This window comes from Jaculus jaculus, chromosome 11 (assembly GCF_020740685.1).
Source record: "Jaculus jaculus isolate mJacJac1 chromosome 11, mJacJac1.mat.Y.cur, whole genome shotgun sequence".
Lineage (NCBI taxonomy): Eukaryota > Metazoa > Chordata > Mammalia > Rodentia > Dipodidae > Jaculus > Jaculus jaculus.
The window spans coordinates 56,922,176-56,935,396 of record NC_059112.1 but is presented as its reverse complement, the minus strand read 5'-3'; the positions used below and the strand labels follow the sequence as shown (position 1 = coordinate 56,935,396).

The following is a 13,221-nucleotide window of genomic DNA, read 5'->3' as shown; positions in this document are numbered from 1 at the left end:
AAATTCGGTGATTGTCTTATCCCTGACTCCTGAGTGCTGGGATTAAAGGTGTGCGCCGTCACACCTGGCCAATATGGTAGTTTTTCACTGTGTGTGTGTGTGTGTGTGTGTGAGAGAGAGAGAGAGAGAGAGAAAGAGAGAGAGAGAGAGAGAGAGAGAGAGAGAGAATATATATATTTATATTCTCACACATCACTGTTGCATATTTTCTCCAAGTCTTACATGTTAAGTCTGTATTACTTTGCCAAGACCCAAACCAAAGTAGAATATTTTTGTTAATTTTTTTTTGTTTTTCGAGGTAGGATCTTGCTCCAGCCCAGGCTGACCTGGAATTCACTATGGAGTCTCAGGGTGGGCTCAACCTCATGGTGATCCTACTACCTCTGCCTCCCAAGTGCTGGGATTAAAGGTGTATACCACCACACATAGCTTTTGTTAATTTTTTAAAACAGAAATCTCAGGAAAAACAAAAGGATACCCAAATTTAAGACACTTCACTTGCAAGCTCTCAAACAAACAGGCCAGGAACTCCCCACTCTGGGCCTGAAATACTAGAAACCACCTGCTTCTTTTCTTCCTTCATCCTCTCCCACACCATCCTTTTAGCTACAATGGCCAGAACACCAACTCCAGGTGATAAAAGGCCCCTGCACATCAGACAAAGGATGGAACAGAAGTGAGCTGTGTTAGTGATAAGAGAAGGCATACAGACAGTGCCACATCTGTGTGCTTATGCTCATTCTGATTGGTGACTATACTCTGTAACACCTAAGTTGAGGACATAAGCACAGTTTTATGTTTACCAGAGTCTTCTTCAGGCTGGGCAGAGGTCACAAGGGCAAACTTTGTGTTATAGCGTGCTTTCTGTTTTTCATTAAGCATGTTCCACTGGGATCCAAGCAATTCTTCAATCTCCTCACCTGAGGCATCCGGGTGCTCAGCAACAACCTATAAGCAAAAAGAGGAGAGCGGCTGAAGAAATAGCTCAATAGATAAAGGAGCTTGCTTCCAGACCTGAAGGTCTGACTTCAACTGCCCAGTACCCAAATAAAGCCAGACGCATACATCTGGAATTTGTTTGGAGTGGCAGGAGGCCCTAGTGCATCCACTCACTCACTTTCTCAATATAAAAATATTTTTTAAGATGGATATGGTGGTGCACACCTTTAATACCAGCACTGAGGAGGACTGCTTTGAGTTTGAGGCCACCCTGAGATTACATAGTAAATTCCAGGTCAGCCTGGACTAGAATGAGACCCTACCTTGGAAAACCAAGTAAGAAGTGCAGAGATAGCTTAGTGGTTAAGGCACTTGCCTTCAAAGCCAAAGGACCTAGATTCGATTCCCCAGAACCCACGTAAGCCAAATGCACAAGGTGGCACATGTGTCTGGAGGTCACTTCCAGTGGCTGGAAGCCCTGGTGCACCCATTCTCTATCTGACTCTCTCTGTGTGCCTTTGCTTCTTTATTTTTCTCTCTCTTATAAATAAGTAAATAAATATAATTTTTTTTTTAATGAGGAGAGTCAGGTGTGGTGGTGCATGCCTTTAATCCCAGCACTCGGGAGGCAGAAGTAGGAGGATCACCGTGAGTTGGAGGCCACCCTGAGACTAGAGTGAATTCCAGGTCAGCCTAAGCCAGAGAGAGAGCCTACCTCAAAAAAAAAAAAAAAAAAGAGGAGAGAGCTGGGCATGGTGGCACTCACCTTTAATCCCAGCACTCGGGAGGTGGATCACTGTAAATTCAAGGCTACCCTAAGACTACATAGTGAATTTCAGGTCAGTCTGGACTAGCATGACAGCCTACCTTGAAAAAAAAAGAAAAAGAGAGAGAGAGAGAAGAGAACCCTACACAGAGAACTCAATGCCACCTGCACAGAATCAAATGCATGATCCTTTGGAATTGAGCATGTGCCATTTTTTATCACATTTTTATTTGATTTATAATAATTTACTATAACATTCATCAAAATAAAATGTTATTTCTGTCTGATTGAGTATATTTTTATATTTTTCAGAATCTCATAATGCACATAGTATCATATTCACCCTCTATTACCTTCTCATTTCCTTCTCACAAACCCTTCTTCCCAATTAATCCCCTTCCCTACTTTCCTGTCCTTTTTTTTTTTTTTTTTGAGGCAAACCCAACAGACTGGCCTTTTCTTTTTTTTATGTGAGAGAGTAAGCACAAGAGTGAGAGCGAGCAAGCAAGTGAGCAAGAGAGAGAGAAAGAGAGGCAAATACAGAGAATAGGCATGCCAGGGCCTCTAGCCACTACAAACAAACTGTAGACGTATGTGCCACCTTGAGCCTCTGGCTTACATGGGTACTGGGGAATTGAACTTGGGTCCTTAGGCTTCAATAGCAAATGCCTTAACCACTGAGTCATCTCTTCAGACCCTGTCTTTTGTTTTTATGACTCATTGAGTTAAATTAGGGCTACTTGTATGAGCATGATTGAGGAACTATTTGCTGCAGTATGGGAAATTTACCAGTGGCTATACCACCGAAGAACATGACTATTCCTCCCCCCGCAAGTATTAACTACCAACAGGTACTCTAGGAGGAGTGGGTCTTGTAAGTCCTAACCCTAAGCATGTGACAATTTAAATCTTATCACAGAATTATGTTCCAGAAAAGCTTCCAAGAAATGTAACTCCATGGAAAATATTAATAAAAATTAAAAAAAAAAAAGAAATGTAACTCATAGCTGATGCTGTGATTCAATGAAAACTTCTAAGAAAATACATACTTTTCCAAAAACCACTAAATCATTAAGTTTTTTAGACATCCTTTGAAAAATCAGCAGTAGAGCAAGTTGTGCTGAAATATGCCTCCAAGCATTGAATGAGGTCTTAGTTTGGCTTTCTTGCTGGCAACAACAGATTATTCCATCTTTTCATCCAAGACAAGTGGCCTTTCAAGAAGTGAGTCCTGGGACCAAAGAAATGGCCCAGCAGTTAAAGCATTTGCTCGTGATGCCTAATGACCCAGGTTCAATTCCCCAGTACTCATGTAAAGCCAGATGCACAAAGTGGTACATGTATCTGGAGTTCATTTGCAGTGGCTAAAGTCCCTGGGGCACCCATTCTCTCTCCCCCTGCCCCTTCCCCACCCCACTTTGCAAATAAATTTTTAAAAATTTTAAAGTAAGTCCGTTACTGGGCATGGTGGCACATTTCTTCAATTCCAGCACTCAGGAGGCAGAGATAAGAGGATCCTCATTAGTTCAAGGCTAGCCTAGTAGTACAAAATGAGTTTCAGGTCAGCCTGAGTTAGGGTAAGACCCTACCTTAAAGGAAAAGAAAAACAGAAAAGAAACAAAAAAGTAAGTCCCAACTCTTCTTCCAGCCAGATCAGCACAAGGACAATTGGTCTGCATAGACAATAGGTAGGTCTTCCACCCTTAGATCACCCTTAGATCAGCACCCTTAGAGTATGCTACAATGCAGATTCCCAAGCCCCTCCCCTAACCTCCTGACAATAAACCTGCCTTTTCACAAGTCTACCGGTGGTTTATACACATAGTGATATCTGATCAGTGGCCTTCAACTTTAACTGCACATGACAATAACCATGAAAGCTTAAAGTATATGGTGTTTAGATCCTGCCCAAGACCAATTCAATCCAATGACTGGCATCTGTATTTCAAATTTCTAAGATGCAACTGAGTTTTAAGAGGTACTGGCAGAGAACAGACACAAGGACTGACACACAGTTGTCTGAAGATGGCCCATGAACAAAGAATGGCTTTTATAGTTGATAAGGATTGAAAGAGAGTCAGAATATGTCACAATGTTCCAAATTTAAGGAAAGGGCTGGGAAGATGGCTTAGTGGTTAAGGTGCTTTCCTATAAAACCTAATGACCCAAGTTTGATTTCCCAGTACCCATGTAAAGCCAGATGCACAAAGTGGTGCATGTGTCTGGAGTTCTTTTGTAGTGGTTGGAGGCCTTGATGTACCCATTCTCTCTGTTTCTCTTCTCTCTCTGCTTGCAAATAAATAATTTTTTTTTTTAAGTTAGGGAGGGCTGGAGAGATGGCTTAGTAGTTAAGGCTGTTGTCAGCAAAGCCCAAGAACCAGGGCTTGATTACCCAGTACCCACATAAGCCAAATGCACAAGGTGGTATATGTGTCTGGAGTTCATTTGCAGTAGCTAGAGGCCTTGGTGTGTCAACTGTCTGTCTCTGTTTTTGTCTCCCTCTCTCAAATAGATAAATATATATTTTTTTAAAAAAACAACAGGGAGCTAGAGAGATGGCTTAGTGGCTAAGGCACTTGCCTACAAAGCCAAAGGACCTCAGTTTGATTCCTCAGGCCCCACATGCATCTGAAGTTTGTTTTCAGTGGCCAGAGGCTCTGGAGTACCTATCCTTTCTCTCTCTCTCAAAAAAAGAAAGAAAGAGCCGGGCGTGGTGGCGCATGCCTTTAATCCCAGCACTCGGGAGGCAGAGGTAGGAGGATCTCTGAGAGTTCGAGGCCACCCTGAGACTACATAGTGAATTCCAGGTCAGCCTGAGCCAGAGTGAGACCCTACCTCGAAAAACAAAACAAAACAAAAAAAGAAAAAGAAAGAAAAGAAAGAAAGAAAGAATGAACGAACGAACTTAGGGAAAGCTGGGCATGGTGGCTCACGCCTTTAATTCCAGGACTCCAGAATCAGAGGTAGGAGGGTTGCTGTGAGTTCAAAGCCAGTATGGGACTACCAAGTGAGTTCCAGGTCAGCCTGGACTACAGGCTAGAATGAGACCCTACCTCAAAAAATTTAAAAAAAAAATAAAAAAATTAAAAGGTAGGGAAATTCTTAACCAGTCATAAAGGCACACACCTATAATCCTTGTACCTAGGGAGGCTAAGGCAGGAGGACCCCAAATTTGAAGCCAGCTTGGGCTACATAGTTAAGTTCTAGGCCAGCCTGAGCTATACAGCAAGACTCTGCCTCAGTAAAAGAAAAGAGAGAAAGAAATGTCAAACCGATAGTTGTTTTCATGCTAGAATGTGGGGACAGATACCTCACTACCTGCAGGGTCCTGTGAAAACAGCCAACTGAGGGGCAGAGAACCAAATAGCACTGTCTAGAACCAGATCAAATTTCAATGCCAGGTCCTCTGCTCAGGAGTTTTATTAACTTGGGCGTGGTGGCACATGCCTTTAATCCCAGCACTTGGGAGGCAGAGGTAGGAGGATTTCTGTTAGTTTGAGGCTACCCTGAGACTTCATAGTGAATTCCAGGTCAGCCTGGGCTAGAGTGAGACCCTATCTCGAAAAAAAAAAAAAAAAAAATGAGGAAAGCAATACTTCCATCTAGCATTGTAAGGAATCAGAATGCTGATGTGGGCCGGTTACTATGACCACTTAGACCTATTACCTGCTCAGTCAACACAGTCTTTCTCCTACCCCAAGACCCTATTTACTGAAATGACTTCTCACTGCCTTCTGTGTCCTCAACCACTAGTCTTCTTCCTACCTACAGAGGTCATGAGATCATTACTCTCCTGCCCTTCACCTTACTGTACCTCTGCCTGCACACATATATCCCAATCATTATCTACCATCTGTCTTTCCAAACAAAGGTTAGGAACAACCCGCAGGTTCAACCTGCCTGACTGCCTGCGACCTCCAATTACAAAGATAACTATGGGGCTGGCGAGATGGCTTAGCAGTTAAGGTGCTTGCCTGCAAAACCTAGGGAACCCACGTTATATTCCCCAGGACCCACATAACCGAGATGTACAAGATGGCACATGTGTCTGGACTACAGTTGCAGTGGCTAGAAGGCTCTGGTGTGCCCTTTCTTTTCTTTTCTTTTTCTCTCTAATAAATAAATAAAACATTTTAAAAAAGGATACCTTAAGTCCAACTCAGATCTTTCCCACACATACTTCTGTAATGATAACACGTTGACAGTTAAGTGAACATATCCCTCAGCAGCGTCCTTTCTTCTGCAACATCTAGTCAACTCACTTTAATTGAGTATAGCATGCTACAGAAACATACTAGAACTATCACTCATTGGTAACATTTTAGCTTTGAACATTGTGGTGCCTTCTTTGAGTGCAGAAGGCAAAATTATTCTAGAGTAAATATTAGAAGTGAAATCATAGAACAAAAAAAAATACATCAGCTTCACTAAATATTAACAAATTATCTATAATGGTCCTCCACCAGCATCATACGAGAATTCCGATCTTGCTCATCTTCTCAACTGCCAAGTAGTTCCACGTTCACTGTTGCTCATCTGATGACTATGAAGTGTCATTCTCTGCTTATGTGTGGAATTGAGCAATACCTCTTCTTGTACTTATGGGTCTCTAAAAGGCTCTTTTGTAAATCACCACTTTCATATCTTTTTTGTTTATAATTTGGACATTTATCTTGTCCTTTCCATTGTTTGCGGTGTCCTTGACATAAAATCCATTTTAACATAGTTCCTTTACAGTCTATGATCAGTTTGGCTTAAGAAATTCTTCCCTCTCCTGAGGTGGCAGTTTCCTTTCCATGCTGGCTGAGCCTTTAAATCAGTCATGTCAAGAACAGTCATCCTGCCCAACAGGCCTGCAGCTCTTTCTTACCAATTTCCATAGGCTGAAGAGTCTGCTTCTGGGCACTGCCCTTTCCCTCATGTCCTCAGCATGAGTATCACTACTTTGATAACATAACTTCCTATGAAGTCAGGCCAAGATCCCAGACCCAGCTTCTCTTTAAATATGGCCATGTTAGCATCCACTTGCAAAGCACAGAGAAATTTCTGGTGAGAGTTTTTGATTTTACTGAGTTTATAGATGGGTATAAAGGGAAATGACAACTTCAGAATACTGAAGCTTCCAATCTCTGAATATATTTGTACTTATTTAGGTTTGCTAAATGTCAGCTATTTTCTCCAGTCATACATATTCCATAATATTTTAATATTTATTCTATTTTTATTTTTTTGTTTTTTGAGATAGGGTCTCACTCTAGTCCAGGCTGACCTGGAATTCACTCTATTGCATTGTACGTAGGCTACAGAGTGAGTTCACCCTGGGCTAAAGAGAGACCCTGCTTTAAAAACAAACAGCAAAAGCCAAATACACTGTCAATATTTACCTCTACAAAAGCATAGGAGACAATGATTGAGATGGGGAGGTAATATGATGGAGAATGGAATTTCAAAGGGGAAAGTGGGGGGGGGGGGGGGGGAATTACCATGGGATTTTTTTTATAATCATGGAAAATGCTAATAAATTTTTTTTTTAAAAAGCATAGGAGAATCTATAAGAAATCTTTATGGTTGATAGGAGTTCAAGAAGTTTAGTGGATATAAAAGTGCAGCAACAAAGAAGAAATACTATTTTGGAAAATATGCTATTGATAATAGAAATTGAAATAGAAAGTAAGGTGCTATAGAATAAATATTACGTGCCAGGGTTAGTGGTGCACATCTTTAATCCCAACAGTTGAGAGATAGAGGTTGGAGGATCACTGTGAGTTTGAGGCCACCCTGAGATTACATAGTGAACATAGTGAATTCCAGGTCAGCCTGGGCTAGAGCGAGACCCTTCTTTGAAAAACCAAAATAAATTTTTTTTAAAATTTATATTTGCAAGGAAAAAGAAAGATTGAAATTGGGTGAACCAGGGCCTCTTGCTACTGCAAATGAACTCCAAACATCTGGCTTTACAATGGGTACTGGGAAGGTGAACCTAGGCTGTGAGGCTTTGCAGGCAAATGCCTTTAATTTCTGAGCCATCTCCACAGTCCCAAAACAACTTTTAATGACTGGCGAATAAGATAAATTGCCCTGTGATTTTAAGGAGTATTCTTTTCAAGTTTCACCAATATGTAAGATCTCTGTTCAAAGGACAGTCCCCTTCCACTCTTTTTTTTTTTAAACGTTTGTTTATTTAGGTGTGTGTGCACCAGGGTATCTTGCTACTGCAAACAGAATAGAATCCAGGCCTACAGGCTTTCCAAGGAAGCCCCTTTAATGACTAAGCCATATCCCCAGCCATTCTATTTCTATTCTTTTTATCAAAAGTACTTAAATTGTCAGGTGTTATGATACATGCCTTTAGTCCTAGCATTTGGGAGGCAGAGGTAGGAGGATCACTGAGAGTTCAAGGCCAGCCTGAGACTACATAGCGAATTCCAGGTCAGCCTGGACTACAGTGAGACCCTACCTCAAAAGACAAAAAAACAAAGAAAAAAAAGTACTTAATTTGAAAAGGAGGCCAAAAATAAATAAATATTTACCACATTCAAGGGCTCAAAGGCAGCCCAGGCTACAAAACAAGTCCACACCACCCTGAGACTGTATCTCAAAAAACAAACAAAAAAGAACACCAAATTTTGTCAAATACTTTACTTCTATCAATAACCATTTTATCTGCTACACAGTGAATCTCAGTAAGATTTTCTCTCTTTTTTTTTTAATTTCAGAGAGACAGAAACAGACAGACAGAGATACAAAGAATTGGTGTGCCAGGGCCTCAGCCACTGTACTCGAACTCCAGATGCTTATACCACCTAGTGGGCATGTGCGACCTTGTATTTGCCTCACCTTAGTGTGTCTGGCTAATGTGGGATCTGGAGAGTCGAGGATGGGTTCTTAGGCTTTGCAAGCAAGCGCCTTAACCATTAAGCCATTTCTACAGCCCTCATTAACAGATGTTCTAATGTTAAATAATCCTTCCTGAAAAAAGGCCTACTGTTGTTTGTTTGTTTTGGGAGGAGGGTATTTTGTTTTGTTGTCTTAGTCTCATTCTGGCCTCAAACTCATGATACTACTATCTCAGCCTCCTGAGTGCCAAGGTCATAGGCATGAGCCACCATACCCAACTTTTTTTTTTGGCAAATAAATCTTAATATTCAATGCTGGTATATACACCAGCTTTATAAGTTAGAATATCTCATATCAGAAGCCTCAGAACAGACAGTGGGAGAAAATGCTCACCCAGAGCTGGACATCAAGGATAGAGCTTAGCTTCCAAGCAAAATGTTGTGTGGTACAGTGAAACCTACTTCCCACTATTGCTGGTGTCTTCTCATCCACTTGGGAGGAGCATAGTAGCAAAGATTACAAAGGCTCTTTTGCTTCTAGGGGCTAAAATGGTAGTTCCCAAACAATACTTAATACATCTAAAAATCTATGCAAGGCTTTAGTTGACTACTAAGAAATAGGAGGATTCTATACTAAAGGGATCTTTTAGTAGTTAAAGGTGCTTGCTTGCAAACTTGCCAGTTGGGGGTTCAATTTTATAGTACCCACATAAAGCTAGATACAAAAAGTGGTACATGCATCTGGAGGTCATGTGCAGTAGCAAGAGGCCCTGATGCACCCATTCTCTCTCTCAAATAAATAAATTTTAAAAAAAATGTTTTTTCAGCCAGGCATGGTGGCACATGTCTTTAATCCCAGCACTCAGGAGGCAGAGGTAGGAGGATTGCCATGAGTTCAAGGCAACACTGAGATTCCATAGTGAATTCTAGGTCAGCCTGGGCTAGAGAGTAAGAGTGAGATCCTACCTTGAAAATCCAAAAAATAAAATAATTATTTTAGCCAGGCATGGTGGCATATGCCTTTAATCCCAGCCCTTGGGAGGCCAACGTAGGAGGATCGCTGTGAGTTCAAGGCCACCCTGAAAATACACGGTGAATTACAGGTCAGCCTGGGCTACAGTGAAAGCCTACTCCCAAAAACAAAAAAACAAACAAAAAAAATTTTTAAGAGATATTCCTCAAATTGATAAATTCTGGAACATGAAACAAGTCAGGACCCATCATAATACTGACCTCATCCCTGTGCTTCTGACAAAAGACAAAAAACTGGGATGCTGCATCTCCTCTCTTGCTCCGTGGAGTAGAAGTGGTGGCCTTTTTCCTCCCAGGAGGAGATCCTATTCCTCTCTTGGGATTAGCCTCTGCCATCTTTTGAGGAGTACTCTTTTCTGTGCCAGGGTCACTTTCTTGGTTCTCAGCAGAACTAGACCGTTTAGCTCTTCGCCTTCTCTTCATGGGAACACCCTCTTCTTTCATGGAGCTGGAGTTTGCAAAAGCTTCTTCACTGGCCCCTGAAGAGTCTGTTATTTCTCCCAAAGGCTCCACAGCAATGCCAGCCTCCTTAGCCACTTGAGGGTTGAGATGCAGCTGGTCCCCCACATAGAGAAAAGTGAATTTGGCTTTCCGCTCTTCTATTGACATGCTTGCAGCTTCCTCTGCTTGGACAATGCCCATTTCCCATTGGGTTCTCAATCTCCCTGAAATAGGTTTCAACAGCTGAAAATAATAATAATAATAAAGCATTATTAACTTTGTTTCATAATGAATAGGTAATTCACTTAAAGGACACTTTTTCAATGTCAGATAGATTTACATATCCAAAATCATCTTAGATTTCAGACATGAATTATGCCACTGAGTTAGTGAACTATTATTTCTTTAAACTAGAACTCCAATAGCTTCAACTAATATGTATATTATATATACAAGAAAATTTTAAAAAATCATTTCTGTAAATAAAAAAGATGCCTCTAAAGACATTTGCAGTATTTTATAGAATACTTGGATAAAAGTAATTGACAAGCCTAAAAAGCCATTTTAAGAACTATAAGTTCAAAACAAAATAACTCAAGTGATAAAAATTAAAAGTTTGGTCTAAAAATATACTGAAGGAACATCTATCACCTTAATTTTCTCAGCTTTCGTGGGTGCCTGCTTAGCACTTTCCTGGCATAATTTTTCAAACTGTCCTTCTCCTTCAAAAGCAACAAGGCTCTTCTCAAATATCCAAGCTCTTTCTGGGGCATCACCAAAGAACTGTACGTGATACTGGCGTGCACTCTTTTTCTGACCTAATTTTTAAAATAAAATGTTAGAACACGAGCATTAGAATTTGGGATGAAATTAGGCAAATCTACTGCTGCTTTAAAGTTATTTTACTAAATTCTGTATGAGCTTATTAACCTAAAAATGAATCCTACCTTTTATTCCCAAAATACTCCATGCCCAAGATTAAATTCATTGACCAGAGACAAAGAAGGTGCAACACATAATGGGAAAGAAGTAATTAAGCACATTCTTCTTAAGGGGATGTCAGACAGGATAAGAAAGGACAGAAGCTACACAAGCATGGGCGCCCAAGGACCCATATAAATGTCAGGTGCGGTGAAGTGCCCATGTAATCTCAGCACTCAAAAAGCAGAGACCAGCAGAGCCCCAGGGCAAAGTGCCTAGCCAGACTAACCAAGTGGTTGAGCTCTGTGGGCTCAGTAAAAGACCTTACCTCAATAAATAAGATAAAGAGCAATAAGGAGAGACACCTAATACCAACCTTTGCCCTGCATACACACATGCATGTCGCTTGTACACACACACACACACGTATATATACACACACACTCACACATTCGTGCAAAAACTTTTTTTTTTTTTTTTTTTGGTTTTAGAGGTAGGGTCTAGTCCAGGCTGACCTGGAATTCACTGTGTAGTCTCAAGGTGGGCTCAAACTCATGGTGATCCTCCTACCTCTGACTCCCAAGTGCTGGGATTAAATGCGTGCACCACCATGCCTTACCAAAAAAAATTTTAAAGGCAGGGAGAGATGACCCAGTGATTAAAGGTACTTGCTTGTAAAGCCTGCCAACCTAGGTTCCATTCCTCAGTACACACATAAAGCCAGACCACAAAAAGTGACAATACATCTACCATCAGTTTATGTCAAGAAGTCCTAGCAAGGTGGGCTGGGGAGATGGCTCAACAGTTAAAGGTGTTTGCTTACAAACCTTGTCTGCCTGGGTTCAATTCCCTAGCACCTACATTAAAGCCAGATACAAAAAAGTGGCAGAAGCACCTAGCATGCATGTCTGTAGCAGCAAGAGACTATGGTATACACACACACACACACACACACACACACAAATATTTTCTAAAAGCCCAGGTGTGTGCACATGCACAACACACATAAAAATAAATAAAAATATTTTAAAGAATAAAATAAAATGTCAAGCCAAGCAAGGTGGCACACGCCTTTAATCCCAGCACTTGGGAGGCAGAGGTAGGAGGATCGTTGAGACTTCCAGGCCAGCCTGAGATACGTAGTGAATTCCAGGTCAGTCTGGGCTAGACTGAGACCCTACCTTGAAAAACCGAAGTAAATAAATAAATATAAAAAATCCCCCACCAGGCATGGTGGTGTACATCTTTAATCCCAGTACTTGGGAGGCAGAGGTAGGAGGATTGCTGTAAGTTCGAGGCCACCCTGAGACTACATAGTGAATTCCAAGTTAGCCTGGGGCTCGAATGAGACCCTACCTCAAAAAACCAAGAAAAAAAAAATCCAAATGTAATTCTAACTTGAAAATGCCTAAGGCTCAATAGCATGTCAAACAGTTTGTGACTTCTGCCATTTGTTTAATACTTTGAATTTTTATTAATAATGAAAATTAAAATAGACATCATGTCAGGGCACTTTAATAATGAAGTAAATATTTTATTCTACATATAATAAAATAGAACTTGGATGATGTTTAGAAATAGTTAATGACATAAAAAAACACATTCCTGAAATACCAGTTGACAAGAAATTTATGACAGTTTGGGCCCAAGTTTGTAAAATAATTGTTTTTTTTTAAATTTCTTAATTTTTATTTATTTATTTGAGAGCGACAGACACAGAGAGAGAGGCAGAGAGAGAGAGATAGACAGAGAGAGAGAGAATGGGCGCGCCAGGGCTTCCAGCCACTGCAGACGAACTCTAGACGCATGCGCCCCCTTGTACATCTGGCTAACGTGGGTCCTGGGGAATCAAACCTCGAACCAGGGTTCTTAGGCTTCAGAGGCAAGCGCTTAACCGTTAAGCCATCTCTCCAGCCCTAATTGGGTTTTTTTTGTTGTTGTTTTCTGTGTATTTGAAACTGAACCACACTACATGGCTTACATGGGCCTCAATTTATAATCTTTCTACCTTGGCCTCTTGAGTGTTAGGATTCCAGGCATGAGCCATCACACCTGACCTGAGTATAAGATTTTTGAGAGTTCTCAAAAGAACAAATACAGGGCTGGAGAGATGGCTTAGCGGTTAAGCGCTTGCCTGTGAAGCCTAAGGACCCCGGTTTGAGGCTTGATTCTCCAGGACCCACGTTAGCCAGATGCAAGGGGGCGCACACATCTGGAGTTCGTTTGCAGTGGCTGGAGGCCCTGGCGCGCCCATTCTCTCTCTCTCTTTCTCTGTCTGTTGCTCTC

General features: G+C 41.2%; 1 protein-coding gene across 4 annotated transcripts in view; it reads right to left on the bottom strand.

The window, feature by feature from the left end:
• The window catches only part of Nsd2 (nuclear receptor binding SET domain protein 2), a 118,985-nt gene that overhangs the window by 61,825 nt on the left and 43,939 nt on the right, over positions 1 to 13,221 (bottom strand). For all 4 annotated transcript variants that reach the window (XM_045161469.1, XM_045161468.1, XM_045161470.1 and 1 more), the window contains 3 exons: positions 10,666 to 10,832; positions 9,775 to 10,257; positions 804 to 948 (listed from right to left, as the gene is read on the bottom strand). In XM_045161469.1, the coding sequence (XP_045017404.1) occupies positions 804 to 948; positions 9,775 to 10,257; positions 10,666 to 10,832 (795 nt within the window). The remainder of the gene's footprint in view (positions 1 to 803; positions 949 to 9,774; positions 10,258 to 10,665; positions 10,833 to 13,221) is intronic.